General features: G+C 36.3%; 1 protein-coding gene across 1 annotated transcript; it reads left to right on the top strand.

Moving 5' to 3' along the window:
* The first annotated feature begins 6,404 nt into the window (after positions 1-6,404).
* LOC128549942 (E3 ubiquitin-protein ligase TRIM71-like) lies at positions 6,405-8,036 on the top strand. The gene is made up of 2 exons (XM_053527733.1): positions 6,405-6,983; positions 7,044-8,036. Exons 1-2 carry the CDS (start codon positions 6,405-6,407, stop codon positions 8,034-8,036), a joined length of 1,572 nt encoding a protein of 523 aa, XP_053383708.1.
* The last annotated feature ends 9,675 nt before the right edge of the window (positions 8,037-17,711 follow it).

A 17,711-nucleotide genomic window follows, 5' to 3' on the forward strand; every position in this document is an offset into this window, starting at 1 on the left:
AAATGAAATATCCTCGACAGATTGTACTCATAAATGTTATACAAGCAAACATGTTGTAATGCAAATTAAGTATCGAAAACGTATTACACAAGTAAGCAGATACCTTCTATAAGTTCTACTTATAAACGTTTTACCTATAAGTAACATGGTAAAGTGTATACAAATTGTATTAACAAACAAACATGTTTGCGAAAAGTGGTACACCGGTAAGCGAGTGCATTCTACCTGTTCTACTTATAAATGTTTTACATGTATGTAAACAAATTATTCTACACAGTTTATATTGATAAACGTATTTACAAACAAACGTGATTCAATACGAGTTAAGTATGGGAAAAGAAGCGCGCACCTAAGTAAGGCGCATTCTACACGTTTACTTATAAATGTTATACATATATTTAAGCAAAGCAAAGCGTCCTCTACAGACTATATTGATAGATATTATACAGACGAACATGTTGTATTACAAATTAAGTATGTGAAAGGTGTTACACAAGCAAGCAGAGTGCACTCTACATGTTCTACTTACAAATGGTTTACATATAAGTAAGTAAAATGCCCTCTACAGATCATATTGATAAATGTTTTACGAACAAACATATTATAATATAAATTAAGTATGGGGAACTGGTAAACAAGTTAGCAGGCTGTATTCTATATGTTCTACTTATAAATGTTTTACATATATGTAAGTAAAGCGTTCTGTACAGATTATATTGACAAATGTTTTACAAACAAACATGTTTTAATACAAATTAAGTATAAAATAATGGTACACAAGTAAGCATGTTTGCTTATAAATGTTTACATATAAGTGCGTAAAGGTTCTTCTACAGTTTATATTGATAAACATTTTACCAATAAACACATTTTGATGTAAATTAAACATTTTATTTATGTTAAAAAGGTTGTAAATAGGTAGATAAGGTATACTCTACTAACACACATATTTGGTATTGAGAAAAAAACAAAACAAAAACAAAACTGTGCCTTGGCCGAGAATCGAACCTCCGACCTTTCACACTGTAATCCTACGCTCTACCATTGAGCTATTGGGGCGGTAGAGTATTCTATATCTTCTCATCATAGTTGATTTGTTATCAAAATGTATTAATGGTTGGCAAAAAAGAAAAAAAAACATACATAAAACATCCAAGATATTTTACAAACAAATATGTTTTTGATAAATAGAGCAGACTTGTTGGAAGTGAAAATAACAGTATAACATATGAACAAGTAATGTGTTCTCTATAGTTTGTTTCTGCTGATGAATAAAAAAAATCTGCAATCAGGTACTGTTTACTTTATAATTTGTACTGATAAATTTTCACCTTTAGATATATTTTACATAAATATAACATACTGTAAAATTTAGGACTTTCTTATGTTTTTGATTAATAGAGCAGACTTGTTGCAAGTGAAAATAGCAGTATAGCTTATGAACAAGTAATGTGTTCTCTATAGTTTGTTTCTTCTGATGAATAAAAAAAATTGTACAATCAGGTACTGTTTACTTTATAATTTGTACTGATAAATTTTCACCTTCAGATATAATTTACATAAATATTATACACTGCAAAATTTAAGACTTTCTTACATAAATAATGTACTTTATTCTCTATTGTATTTTACCTTTAGACTACCAGATTCATATTATACTCAGACTTAATGTAAAACTGTAGATATATTAACTTTGTAACAATTAAATAATATTTTGTCAGATATTTATCACTAGAATAGAAGAATATGTTATTCAATTTTAGAAATATATGGTACTTTATTTCAAAAGAGCTGAATGTTCATTAAAACCATCTTTACACTTCCATATCTCTAGAGTCTGTTAATCATATATTTCTCTTCTCTCCCAGCTATCCTCCTTGGTTCTTCTCACTTCCAAATAAACTGACAGCCCTTTCTCTAAAATTCTTGTTTTAAGCCCTTCAGACCTTCTAATTGTGTATGCCTCTTTTGCAAGTTTTGCTCTAGTTTTCTTTAGTTCAGTAGGTAAGTCTGTTAATACCCTTTTTCTTTCATTTTTAAAAACTGGCATCAAAGCTTTTGAATAAATCAGTTCTCTATCTTCAAAATAAACAAATCTTGCAATTATTGGTTTTGGTCCAGCACCATCATAAGGAAGTCTGTGGCAATTTGTGAAATCAATCTTCTGGACCTTTTCATCATTTATTTCAAGTTTATCTTTAAAAAAAGTTTTCAATGTTGCCTTCAAATCCTCATTTTGTTCTTCTGGAAAGCCATAGAAAAGTAGGTTATTTTTCCTGTCATGTTTCTCTAATAATAGAAGTTTTCTTTTCATCTCATCTAAATGCTCATGTAGTTTTCTAATCTTGTCATCTTGTTTGTCCTCAAGTTCCTCATATTTTCCAGCCTGGAAACCTACACTTTGCTCAAGCTCTGTGACTTTATGTTTGATGTCTTTCATCTCATTTTTTGTGTCACTAACTTCTACTTTTATCTGGTTCATTTCTTTCTTTAGGTCTTCAAATACTTTAGTAAATTTTGAATCTAACCTGTCAAATCTTTTATCTATTTTCTCATCAAATTGGTGGAAAAGTTGCTTAATTTCAGTTTTAAACTGATCAAAATCTGTTTCATAGTGATACTGATCTGATGTTTTTTTTTTACCCTTTTCTGACTTTTGTTTTGATCTATCACTTTCAGCTCTCTCTTTTTGTTTATTTTTTTCTTCTAATGAACAAACAACTGAGTCTCTCCTTGATGACCCTCTCTGTGCCATTTTGATTGAGTTTATATTGTATTATTTGTTTTCAAATAAGTATTTAATTATAAGTATTTGATTGTAATCAGTTTGCTTCTTGTATATTTCTTGCTCAGTGGTCCGTTCACAGTACGCCCGTTTTCAAATTTTTCTTCATGGTGGGTGGGGTGTATTAATGTTTTTGTTTGGGTTTTGTCATTTTACCATCCAAATAACACTTTTTCGTACTTGATCCACAGGGAGTCTGTAAAAAGAAAGTGTAACAGCTCCCCCAAGCTACAGAATTAGCTCAGAAGAGCTGTTACTGCTTTTAAAATTGACTTTTTTTGTGTCCCGCTTTTATTTCTTTATGTTGACATTGGCTGCGCTTGATTTTTTTTTTTTTTGTTTTTTTTTAATAAAAATGTTACTGCTTTCATTGTCTACCACTTTTTTCCACCCTTGCCTGAAAAAAAACAGTAATGAATTTGTACACTGTTCAGACAATTGTGCTCTGTTGAAATTTAACTAAACACAAGTTTACCTGCATAAATAGAAAGCATGATATATCTTAAACGTATGTCACTATACCTGTCCAGTACTGGACATTATGGTAAACGCTTCTTTCCTGCACAAATGACAATTTCGCAACTTCTGTCCGGTTTGTACAAATTTCTGGCCGCGATAAACCATTTGACTTGTACCGTTTTTGACTGTGGTTGAAAACATGCTGTTTACTATATTGTGAGTGCATGGAACACTATAACCAAACGGTAATACCAAACATAAAGATATCCGAATATATATTTAATGTTCTTGTACCCGAGTTAATGCGCGGCGGGAAGATATGAAACGTCCAACGCTGGGTTGCAAAAAACGTCCGTATTTTCTCGGCTGTACCCTTGCTATTTTTCACTTTTACGGCACTTCAGACGGAAATTTTGAAAACATATTTTTTCCGAATTTTTCATTGAAACCGTTATCATTGTATTGGAAATGTTCTAACTAAGAAAATAAGTGGTAATATCAAAAGTTTTTATCCAGAAACAAAAACGTTGTTGCAATTTTTCTATTTTATCCGCAAATTTTATTGCACTTGCAAACGTTATATATGACGTCAAGTCTGCACGCTGAACATTGCTCTTTCCAACGACTTTTCCCCCAATATTCTGAGCACGTAGGATAAATAGAATATTAGATTACTGTCTGAATTTTTTTAATTTATTAGGCTCGTCTACGAAAACATATAAGGCTCGGCATCAGCCTCGCCTAATATATTTTCTTCGACTCACCTAATAAATTTAAATTTATCCGACAGTAACGTAATATTCTCTATTTACTATTAACCCTTACCATGCTAAATTTCTATAATGAACTCATCCATCTTTCAATTTGGACAGTACCATTAACTGTTAAAAGTGGTGCTTACCTCAATAGTGAACAGTGCAGATCTTGGTCAGACTGCACGGATGTGCAGGCTGATTATGATCTACACTGGTCGCAAAGGCAGAATCAATCATGTCCAGCATGCTAAGGGTTAAAGAAATGTCATAGATATGTCTCATTTCCTGTTCAGTTCGCCAGAAGCCCGCATCATGTAAGAATTACTTACAATGGACATTAAAATACTTACAACATGTAGGTTATTGGCAAACTGGGCAGAAAATTGGCCATACATAAAATGTCATTTTTTGTTCAATAAACTGGGTCACAGACATTTTCATGATTTTTTTTTCAGATTAGAGTAAACTGTGCTATTATCGGCACTTTGAGCACTGACGAACATAATAGATGATAGGGCAATCTATTTTGCCACGGAAATGATATTCCAGTATTTTCCATACATATTTTCCATACGTGTACAAATCTGGCTTCTCTATATGGATGTAGGCAATTACATATCTTTAGCGCTCGTAATAACTTTTCCATATCCTACATGTTTCTGAGCAAACATGTGTTAATTGGAATAATTAGGCTTCAACTGCGTACAGCTTGATCATAACATAATAACCATAAGATAAGGATATTATAAAAACTTCAAAAATATACGCCTCACTACGCGAGGCTGTAATTCGAGTACTTTTAATACAGGCCTACTGTAGCTTCTGTAGGGCATTGAAATATAATCGTATCACCCGAGTATAGCCTCCTGCTTGGGACAAGAATTAGAATGTGTTATTTATAGATTGAACAAGGAAGTACTTAGAACGAGATCTTTTTTCACCTTCAATTATGGGGGCAATGGACAGTAAATGAAAACTCCACAACTCTGCGCTGATACCAGTGCGAAAAAAATCATAAAAAATCTAATTTCGACAAATTCAAGGCAATTATTGAGCGAATGTCTTGCATAGACATAGTACTTCATTATGTGACATTTTCAGACGCCGATGCTCTTGCTTCTGTGATAAAAACGAGTAAAACGCAGGTTTCAGGACACTAAATTTTTAGACAAAAATGGCCCAAAATGCACACCTCGCGCGACCTGTACCGTATTATCTGCAAATGACAGACCTAAAACACATGCACATTTTTAAAGCATGTGGCCAGACAAAAATAATGGTGGGAAGAAAGGTGCCTCATGACCGTTTACTTTTTCCGCAAATTTGAGCTGAAGCTGGATGGATGGATGACCGTTTCCAATTCGTCTGACTTCCGTTACCTCAGGTAAAGTTTTAGACCCGGCCGTTTACATGGAGCTAGGAAAATCGATACATGCACATATTTATTTTACACAATAATCACTCTTACGCAGGAATCCTTAGTTCTATAAACATCATAAATAACCACTTGAATATATATGCCTGTAAAGTATGTATGTCTGTTTTATTTAATGCGAAACTGGCCCCTGCCACTTAAGGTGAAACATAGTTTAAAAAGGATGTGCTAACCTGTGAATGGCGTTGCTAAGTTACCATGAACTGGGCAAATACCTGGATGTTTTGGACATGTAGCAAGGTCATATTGTCTGTTGGACTTTCTGCTACCTAGCTGCATTCCTCAAGTGATGGCAGTATCCGGACGTAAACTTACCGACTTCCCTGGATCAATGTCCAGTTTAGTTCTGGCTACCATAACTTAACTGGCGCTAATTTTATAGTCTGATGGTCGCGTCCATTAAGTTATGGCGTAACCCCATTTGTTTACCTAACCAGCAACATCGGCGCACTGACTCTCGCGAGAAACTGATGACGTCATGCGAAGTTCTTAGCACATGGTTATTTTTGAATTTCAGGATCAATTTTTTATATCTAATGCATTTAATTGATTTAAAAATGTAATAATTTTTCACAAAAATTCATAAAATTATACCATAGAAGGTTTAAATTCACAGAATTTCCATAAATAATAATTCTTTACGGTTAGATTTATTTTCAAAATGAAGAGTACCTCGATCACGTGACAACTGCAATGGTGAGCAAAATATTGCAGGCAGTGGTACCCATTTGAAACTTTTGGGTATAATTTGTTTTCAACTGGTGTTGCATGGTTCATTTTACGCCAAATCAAAAGAAAAATGGATTAAGAATATATTAAATAAAAAGGTGAGTCTCTGCCATTTGATTTGATAAAATTATAGCGTGACAGACTTCTGGCACGATTTCTGGTTAGATTTCAATACGGGGTTCGTTTCAGCTCAGAGATCCGTAACAACATATAAACATCTCTGAGCTGAATTATTTTAGCTATGTCCAGTTGCTCAAAGGACCACAACTGTGACCCATGTTTGACCATCGGTCAGCATATCAAAGCTCATGGATTTTGTGTGAACTGTCAGGAATATTTGTGCAAAAACTGCTTTGAATGTCACCAGAGGACAGAGGCCTCGAGAGATCACCAACTTACTGACAACAGTGATATAGACAATCAATCAATTTTGGGTCGAGCTTCAAACGAGTGCACTGAAAAGTGTCATGTGCATCAGAAAGAAGTTATAAAATACTTCTGTAAGAATCATGAAGTACTTGGCTGTACAGACTGCATGACATGTGACCTTGACTACATGCCTGATAAATGTGCAGGCATTTGGAAAAGTGATGTATGCAGACAGGTTATGAGAGAATTAGATCGGAAGGTGAAAGAAGCAGAGGATATTATTCAACAGGCAAACATTGAAAGCAGTCATTGCGATTCTTCCCATGAAAACGCCGCAAAAGAAATAATTAAATTCAGAAAAGAGATAGATGATCAGTTGGACGAAAAACAGAAGAAAATGCAACTTCTTGCTGATGAAAGGAAGTCTACCGATAAGCAAAAAATACAGAGGGTACTTGAAACTTGTACAAGCGTTTCTTCAGAAATGAAAGAAGTTTAGTCATGTCTACAGGATTACACGGCTGCAAAACAGGATGCCCAACTTTATATCACCATAAAGCGTGCCAACTCCAAGCTAAGCTCAAACGAAATTAAAGATGTTAAAGAGGCTTTAGAAGATACAATTGTCAGCTATGTGTTTGAGCGCAGCAAAGATATACAGAACATGCTGTCGGGATTAGATGACTTTGGGACCCTTAACTCCCAAAGCGCTGGTTTACCGGCAAAAAATGCACCATTTGACGGACTGACCTTTTCTCGGAATATTAAAACAAAACCAAGTAGTTATATCTCGGGATGTGCTGTTCTGGCCAGAAAAAAAGTTTTACAGGCAGATTACTGCAATTGTACGTTTATTGTCGTGGACACAGAAAGCAAAGTAATAACAGAGGAAAAATCATCTGACAATAAACCATGGGACATTGCCGTACTACCTCAAGACCAGGTTGCTGTAACAATGCCAGATAGGCAGGAGATCCTTATACTGTCAGCAGCTGGTAAGCGGTCAACTATCCGCAAGATTCAAGTTACAGGAATCTGTTACGGTATAACGTATGGTAATTGCCATCTTTACGTTGTTTGCCGTAATCCCAGCAGCGTACTTTCAATGGATGTTCAAGGAAATGATCAGAGGAATATTTTACCAAATAGTGAAAGGTATAAAACTCTACGTTATTGTATGCTAAGTGATGATTCAAGTACAATCTATATCAGTGAATATACTTCTCACTCAGTACTAAGATTAACAGTAAAGGGCGAAATATTGTCCATATTCAAGCATGACGATTTGCAATATCCAGAGGGAATGGTAATATTAGATGATGGGTCATTGCTGGTATGCAGCTATGGCAACGGCACAATTCTACATATTTCCGGGGACTTGAAACAGTGTCAGAAGGTAGCTAGCGTAGAAAAACCTCAATCTATATGTTACAATCATCATCAACACGAGATATATGTCTGTACCTGGAGCTGTGGGCTGCTGGCAGTTTTAAGTCTGAAATAATATACTCAGTGGACCAGAATGAAGATGCTATATTTTCTAGCCCAAACATAACCAACTATTTTATAGATTTTGTGAAGTATTAATGAAAGAGGATGGCAGATGAGTGTAGCAAAAATATTGTATTTTATGATTATTCTAAATTACGACCAATGGAAAGTATTTCCATGCACAGTCTAGTTTTAAGAATTCCGCTTTAGCCGGCGTGAGAGGTGTTGCACATTTTTTAGTTCTGGCTACCATAACTTAACTGACGCTATTTTTGTTTTTTTGACGGTGGCGTAAGAGATCCGTGACTGCAGTATTTTCGACCTTCCACAAGTTGCCTTCAAAAAGAAATACACACTTATTTTCATACCAGACATATGGGCATTATTGAACTGTACCCGTTAGCACCATATGTTGGTTTTCCTACACGGAAACCGTAGTGGCTCTTTTGTTCCGTTGTGTAGATGACCTTTCCACACAAGTTGAATATTTCTAGTCAATATGTGACCAAGTATATTTCATGATTGCATCAATCATCAAAATTAAACAAACAAATAAATGAAATTTTCATTTTTCTTGTGTCCAAAAGCTGAAATCAGAATTCATGTAGGTCGTCACGTTCCGTTTATACACGCAAGGTCCGGAAATGGTAATAGGTCTTTAGGGCGCAAATGGTGACCAATTATTCTGCATAGCTAATAACCACCAACTCCATGTGTATGTAAGTTAATTAAGTCAGTTATGCTATGTGACATTTCGTTTAAGTAAAATATTTGATCAAATGCGTTAAATATCAAGCCGACGCGACGTCAACATAATATCGTTGTGATTATTAAAGCATTGTTAGTCATATTAGAATTAAATTAATGATCTTGTGACCTAGTGGAAGTGTGACAAAACTCAACTCCCAACACCCAACATTCAAATTGTATAAAGACTTACCTTCAGTTCCATTACTACATATTCTCTTTTTATTAAAGTTGAAAACATTACCCAAAGCCTCATAACGTCTCATGACTGAAAAAAAGGTAAGGGTAGATATCCCGGAAGCACAGAGCACCCCGAAACGCAGCCAGAGAGCAATGCATCGCAAAGCAACAAAAAAGAAACTGTAGTGAAAATATATAGCAGATGTGTTGCTTCAAAAATCCAACAGCAAGTACATTTTAATAAGCAAAATTAGCTAATTAAAAAAAGTACGCAAAATACAAATTAGGGAAGGGGTAGATGAAGCCACTGTTTCTACGGGAACACACACACGAGCGTTACAGGCCCCTGACACTGTATCCCTGGAAATACAGAACACAATCGATTTTTTTATTGTTGTTCAAATTTCTGATACAATTAAAGCTATAAAGGGGTTCATACAGTAGCTATGGTAAGTCTTTTTAAAAATGTAAAATTTTATCATTGGTCAAAGAACAGCCGAGGTGACAAGGGGAATACAGTAGAGAAAAGGCTGAAAGAGCGTCATTTTCCTGAGACAATATTGTTTTCAGCAATTTAGCACCAATATGTAAGAATGTTAATTTTGCAAGTCGTGAAATTCGCAAAATACGATATTTTATCATTGATTATAACAGAACAATCAGGCTAACAAAGGACAAGTATGCATAGGAGAGGTGAATGGTTTATGTTATCTGTTACTAAGATTACCTCCCTTGACGTCAGTTCCAACCGTCTATTTCTTCAGGAGATGATTTTTTTAGGGGGGTGGGGTTAACGCAGTTTTTTTTAAAGTATTTCAGGCAGTTAACTTACCAGTGTTTCTGTACCAGTACAAACCTGTTCTCCGCAAGTAACTGCCAACTTCTCCACATGAATCAGAGGTGGAGGACGAATGTTTTCAGACACAATGTCTCAAAGTTTATCAAATCGTCACGGAGAACATACGGCCAGTCCGGGGATCGAACTCGCGACCCCGTGATCCGGAGATGAAAAATACGAGGAAAAAGACTGTGTGATACCCATTCCATACATGTGTGTTTGTAAGTGATCCTTACATTCTGTGGGCTCTTGTCGAACTAGACGGGATGGTCGTGAGTGAAAAACAGTACTTTTGAGAAATCTGAAAAGCTCTGTTTATTTTGGTTTACAGATGTTCCTTATCCATTTCGCAACCTTACAATCTTTATAAAAGAATTAAGAATTTGTACGTGCGCCGTTTTAATTAAAACTGTTGATAACGAAAGGTCGTATCTAGTACTAACGACCTACTAGTACTGGTTCGAGTCGTAAATTCGGCCAGGTCGTAAATATTCGGCCACCCATTTTAAAGCTTTTTTCGAGCCAGATGCTTGAGAACACATCTGTGTCATCGCAAGCACTTGTAGCAAAGTCGGCAAAAAACCAGACTCCAACGCAGTGATCTCCCTTGCCGCTTCGCTCATCCAACGCAGTGATCTCCCTTGCCGCTAAGCGGCAGCGGCAAGGGAGATCACTGCGTTGGAGTTTGGCAAAAAACATTAAGTTAAGGTGAGTAGAAAAAACGTTGTCCTTCCCTAAAGTTATGTATTCTAAATAGCAAATATTTTGTCTCGCGGGTCGCGTGACATCATCGCACGCGCTCGTTTATTCTGAGGCCCGGCAAGGGTTAATTCAAATCTAAACTTTATAACACGAAAACTAGCATAAAACACGTTAAAACCAAGTAAATAATTATATTGTCCCTCAACGTCATTGAATTTCCATGTCTACGCTGTTTTTTCACGTTGACGTCATTTCCTTTTGAATTATCCCTTTTTGGGGCCGTAATACGTTTATGTTTGCCACGGAACGCGCATATATAAAAGAGTGTTATAACAGCACGTGAGCGCGCGAATCTCTCTTTTAACACACGTTTAGTCTCCAGTTAAAACGCCCCCGAAAAGTGACAAGAACAGCAGTTTTATGCTAGAATGTGTAATAAAAAGTGACGTTAAAATTAAACTACGTCATGCTGGTGTGAGGAGGATGACAGGCGCTTTTAAATCTCTGTTGGCAAATATTTCCCACGAGGTATGCTATTGAAAAGTGACTGCAGTTTATTGAAAAAAGAATGAGTTTGGCTGTAACATCGATTTATTTCCAAGACATTGTTAAAAACATAACCAATTATATGTTTAATATGTGGCCGAATATTTACAACCCCTAGCGGGTAAAATATGGAGTCAAAACCTGTCCATTATTTTAAGCGCAGTGTTATTGTTTACCATACTATAAAAGGCCGTTAATGATAACAAACAATGTTGCTTGTAATGGCCGCCAATTTTAATTTGCCACGCCAATATGTGGCAAAAACAGCAAGTACTTCTGTACATGCTATCTTAAAAATTCTTTCGCAAAAGTAAAGTACTTCAAATTCTGATGCACGCCATACTTTTCAATTTGATTTTATGCCACCAACAAAGCAGCAGTCAACATTAAAAACTTAACTTTCCCATGGGAAATGCTATTTTCCCATAGGAATGCGGTCTTTTCCCATGGGAAATCCACTTTCCCATGGGAAAATAACTTTCCCATGGGAAGAACATGTGATAAATTTTCCCATATATTTGTTTCCCATGGGAAGAACATGTGATGAATTTTCCCATATATTTGTTTCTTAAAATGATAAATCATTATCTTTTAAACTTATTCTACACCAGGCACATCATAACATGACTTTGGAAAAAGTTATTTGTCATTTTATTATTTTACAGATTTTCCCATGGGAAACCGTTCCCATATTTCGGCCATGGGAGGACGTTCCTATGGGAAATATTTCCGATGGGAAGACTTTTAGATTATTCCCATGGGAAATATTTCCTATGGGATATATTTCCCATGGAAAATATATCCGACGGGAATGAATTCCGGTGGGAATATTTAATATTAAATAAGTCATGTGTATAATTTTCCACAGAAAAATACTTTATAAGAAACTGAATATTCTAAACTGAATAATACCTTTTTAGATAAACTGAATAATACCTTTTTAGATATGGAAGTCTTCGATACTATCGTTTAAATTGGCATCAAATGGGAAATAGAGTATGTCAAATGGGAAATAGAGTATGGTCATGTGTCTTCTACAGGCGATATTTCTTTTCACATTTACTTACTGCAAAATTACATCTAAACCACACTGCTGTGATCTGGAGTAACTTCTCGTACTAACCCTAATAATGCTGGACACGTTTGAGTCTATCTTTGCGGCCAGTGTAAATCATGATCAACTTGCACATCCGTGCAGTCTGATCATGATCTGCACTGTTCGCCATTCAGTCGGTATCCTTTTGTAAGCACCCCCTTTAACAGTTAATTGTACTGTCCAAAGTGAAAGATGGACAAGTTCGTTATAGAAATTCAGCGGGGTAAGGGCTAAAATAGAGTTTAATATTCTCTCTCTTCCTTATACGTTCTAATGCCAAAAAATCTCCAAAGCGAATAAAACAAACACTAGCTTTAATTTAAATCCCAAAGTCATACTCATATTCATTATGCATATTTCCTATAACCCCTTTTTGTGTTTAGCATACAGTAAAAACACTGTAAAACTACAAAACAAAAACAAAAAACTGACATAGGCTCTATTGAGTATCATCCTTCATCAAACTCCTGTTCAAATTATTTTGATCGTAGTAGTGGCCGAGTCTGCACTGTGACAGGGTCGTGCAACAGTCACGATTAAAACAAATCCACATTAATGCTGGTTTGCTGTCATTATCACATATCAAAAATTTATACGCAGATGGTGTACTGAATTAAATCTAAAAAGAAATTGCTAATTTAAAATCTTCTATTAAATATGTGTTGCTATTATAATCCGAAACATACTTATTTCGTTCGCAAAAGTACTACGTTTGTAGTGTGCGACCAGTTTTTTTTATCTCTAAATAACACGGAGTACTTTTTTCCGGAGATTACATATTATAACTTGTATCGAAAAAAAATCTAATTCTCAATATTTACGCCCAATAAAGAATCAATGTATTCCTAATATCGAGGCTTCACAATCAGTCTTGAGTTCTTACATATTTATAAGAAATGAAGCTCAGCAAATTCGGCCGAGTTTTGGTAGCGACAAAATGCGTTGCAAGGGTACATATGATTAGTTAAGGACCATGGGTTGAAACGTATTTTGGTAGGGTTCTTTTTACATCAGGGGCTGTGCTTATTTTTACATAATACACAAAAGAGAGAGATAAAAGGAGGGAATGTCTTCTATAAAAATGGTGGGGGAGGGGGTTTGGAGTTCCCCAGCCGAGATATAGTTTTCGTATAAAAACAACCAAAATGTAGATTCCTGGGCGTTTGAAAAGGGCCTCATACGACGCTTCCTATGCAATAACATTGTATTATTTTGTTGTTTTAATGTGCTATTGTTGTCGGAGGGATAACCCACCGAGAGTTTTAAAGCACGAAAATGTTGAATTCTGTAAAACGAAGTATAACTGTGAGAATGACACGTGGGTCCTCCACCTAGGTTTTTTTTTTAAAAAACATCCTACATAAACATAAATGGTGAATTCTGTGCGTGTTTAGGGGTCTTAGATAAATATTTCTTACACACCGGACTGGCGTTTCCGGTGATTTCACCCATGCCGGCAACGATGTAACTCATTGCAGAGTTGGAGGGGTCTTCTGAGCATGCCCGAAAGTAAATATCAATTGTAGCGTACGGCAAAAATATGCATAGTTTTGCATGTCCGCGCGCATTTAGTGTACAATATGCATAAAATACTGACTAAAGGTTAAGGTTAGTATCAGCACGGTTACAAAATATATACATTTAAGATATTTTTCGTTCAAAATTAGTTAATCCGGTATGAACCGGAGTCTGTAATTTATACCGGCGCTCCAAGTCTGCATTGAGTCACAGTCTGCCGGCAAAACCTATCTGGCACCCCCATGCCAGATGAGTCTCGTGCTGTTAATGACAACCAAAATACGAAAAAAGCAGGTACCTTGATAGTTTCTCTCCATTCCTTATAGTATATTTCTTGATTCAGAATACGTTGGTTTACCGTAAGAACATAACGTTACGCAACAAACGATAAAACTAAACTGGAACTTTGTTACTAGTATTCTGCGTAACGCAATACATTATGACGTAACTTCTGCATACGGACGTTAATTTCCCGCACTTTGTGTTCATTCTCTACTATAAGAAATAGTGCTGCGTAGGCCTAAGTATTTCTACATGTTATTTGTAAAATACGGTATGCAAGGAAAATAATCTGCCAGAATAAAATGCTAGAATGTATACGATATGCAAGCCTCATTACCGCCCAATGCGCAGGTGCCCTCGGGACGGATATTTCTATCCGATTCGTAAACACATGACTCATATTATTATTCCGACACAAAAAGATTTTCTTCTCTTTAAAGGCGATGGGTTTCGAGAGTCCACCATAAATATCTTTGAAACACAACGTATAAGAATGGTAGAATGTGGCCGGGGGCTTACTCGAATAATTTTCCAAAAACTGAATTCTCCGACGTTAGATTTAGATTTTTATTTTGGTGTATACATGCGAATGGTATTCTGGGGTCCTCCCCGGAAAACGCATGGAAATGGTGGGTTCTGTGTGTTAAGATGGGTTAGAAATATAGCATTTACTCTGAACTGAAGCTTCCTCTGCAAAAAGGTATACAATGTCATGTATCATATTTTTTATCTACATATATAAATGCGAATGATTTTCTATAAATATTTATCGCGGAATTTGGTTTTTTCTTCATTTGTATACGACGTATTATGAGAACACCTGCGGCGGGCGGCGGGCGGGCTGCTCGAAAGGTTGTCCGCTATCTAACTTGAGCAGTTCTTATCCAGTGTTCACCCACTAAACTTGGTCAGAATGTTCACATCTCGGGCAAGTTCGATAATCAGCCGGATTGTCTAGTAGTTCTGGAGGTACACCCCTTTAATTGCTTAAAATTGCAAATATTGACAACGTCCGCTCTTTAACTTGAGCAGTTCGTATCCAATATCCACCAAACTTGGTCAGGATGCTGAATTGCAATATATCTCGGCCAAGATCGATAACTAGTCAGATCATCTCAGTAGCTCTGCAGCTATGCCACTCGAATAACTCAAAATTGCGAATGATGACAGTTTCCGCTCTCTTACTTGAGCAGTTCTTTTGTCCAATGTTCACCTAACTTGGTAATAATTTTTATGGGCATAATATCTCGCGCAAGTTTAATGACCGGCAGCAAAAAGCACTTCCCTTTAGCTTTTTGATAGTTTTAATGTGTGTTTGTGATTCTTCCTGCATTACGGGCGTATTTTGTGACAGTTTCGCACTCTTGTTTGAGTCTGTGAAAATTTACAAGCCTGTTTCACTAAGTATATTGTGGTGAACAGTTGTGCCAAGTCCCTTCAGTATTTCTCGTTGTATGTCAAAGTTAGATTTGCTTTGACCTCTCTCACGTGTGTTCCAATGGCCCTTTCGGACTGAATTAGGGTCGTTATATTTCAAGGTCAAAAGGCCAAGGTCGGATGAGCGACTAAGTTCCATCATGACTCTCTTTGAAATGATATTGTCCATTCGTCACAAAATATTCTTTTTGTAAATCATGAGATTATTATTAATATCGTTTTGCGTTGGATGTTTATATATCCAACGTATTTTGGTACTATATTTTTGTAAAGTACCAAACTGCGTTGAGTGAAACGCATTTTGGTAGTGATTACCAAAACTCGGCCGAATTTCGGTAGCGACTACCAAAATGCGTTGCTACCATTTTAGGTGCAACAAAGCACTGTAGCAAGTCTAGAGACCGTCGGTTAGATGATATGAGATGAAATTCCCCGAGACCGTAACGTCCGCATATAGTTATTCTTCTTTGTTGTCTGCATATACCGAGGCATTTTTTTTCGATGTTTTTCGGTTTAGGTTTATGTACTATCCGGAGACTGGTTGTCTGCAAGAACAACACAGCACCATGAATCAGTCACAGTTATTCCTAAATCGTGCCAACATGTTTTTGTAATGAAAACTGTATATATGCAACGGAAAAAAAACAAACACCTTTTTAAAAAAAAGTAAGGAAGTGTAAAGGATGTCAAGTTTCTGCGCCGAGTGCAAACAATACTAAAAATCCTAATGCCAGTAACGCGGTGAATGACGTCACCGTCACACCAGCTGCCCGTAAATTTTGCAAAGTATGTTATTTGCTGTAACAAGGATGATACCACTAAATGTTAACTGTTTCGAGCGATGTTTCACTTTCTTATGAGTGGCGAATATATAAAAGATAAATTCCCATTCTAGGCGGTGTCTTAATTCATATAAAGGGATGAAAATCCCGAGACGGTAACGTCCGTATATAGTTATTCATCTTTGTTGTCTGCATATACTGAGGCAATTTTTAGATGTTTTTTCCGGTTCCGGTTTATGTACAGTCCGCAGACTGGTTATCTGCATGAGAAACAGGGCACCCCGGATCAGTTACATAAATTCATAAAACGTGCCAACAAGATTCTTTTGGCTGCGACTAAAAACAAATCTGATGCGCCTGTGATATATTACAGACTCCGGTATCAGATCTAAACCGGATTCAAGCAATATAAACACAAAATATCTTAGATTTTATATTTTGTAACCATAGTGATAGTAATTCTAACCTTTAGTCAGTATGTTGTGCGTATTATATTCTAAATGGGTGCGGACATGCAAAGAATTGCGCAATTTTGCCGCGCTCCAATTGGAGGTATGAGTACCGTAAGAGTTGACACAGCATGTATGGCTAATGAATTCCATGGGTTTGAGCCCATATTCGCCAGTCCTTTTAAATAAAGATAGGACAGAAAACACACTTAGACCCTGTACTTATGAAGACATCGCTATGACACTATGATCATACACTGGCACAACTATATCTATTTCTTTTTACTGATCGAACTGACAGTTATCTTCGCGGGGGATCGAAGTCGTGTCCCCTTGAATGAAAGTCCAGTGTGTTAAAGACTAGACCACAGATCCAATGTTTATCAGTCCGATGTAACGGTAATTTCTTTAGTCATCTTGTATGTAGCAAACGTTGGTTTGGCAGTGGTGCTGGGTAATCGCGTGCCTAGTCCCTCGTTCTGCGGGCCTGTAATATTCGCATATATTTGTGACAGCGAAGTTTCCTGTGGAGTTCCGCAGGAAACATACCTGAAAAGAGCTCTGGACATACAGATGGGCGGACATAGCGATGCTCCCTGATTCCTTTCAATAAAATCATTCATACCGTATTACCTAGGCATAATTTCACATAGCGCATCATCATCCATAAGTAAGCTCTATACGTGACGATCATGCCTTTTCGACGCATACAGCTTATCTCGCATGTAAGCTCTATGCGTCACGGTTTGACGCATAGAGCTCACATTTAAGCTTTATGCGCTGTAAGCTCACTGCGGTTCCCTTCCTGACTTACACATAAGACACAAAGATAAAGACTGCCACTGTCCGTGAACTACTTATCTATGTTTTATAAACTTTAAAACCATTATAATATATCCAAAAAAAAAACATTTATAAGAACAATTTATTTACGACCGATTAGTAGTATTGCCAGTACACAAGTTTATTTAATATACATATCGATAAATTTGCTTACTCTATATACTTAAACCATTCTATGTACTTTGACGGTATCGTTTTTATTCTATGTTTTTAAATTGTTGCCATTCTGTCAGTTTTTAATGTTTTTCTATTCTGTCTTTTTTTTTGC

The sequence above is a fragment of the Mercenaria mercenaria genome, chromosome 17 (genome assembly GCF_021730395.1).
Source record: "Mercenaria mercenaria strain notata chromosome 17, MADL_Memer_1, whole genome shotgun sequence".
Lineage (NCBI taxonomy): Eukaryota > Metazoa > Mollusca > Bivalvia > Venerida > Veneridae > Mercenaria > Mercenaria mercenaria.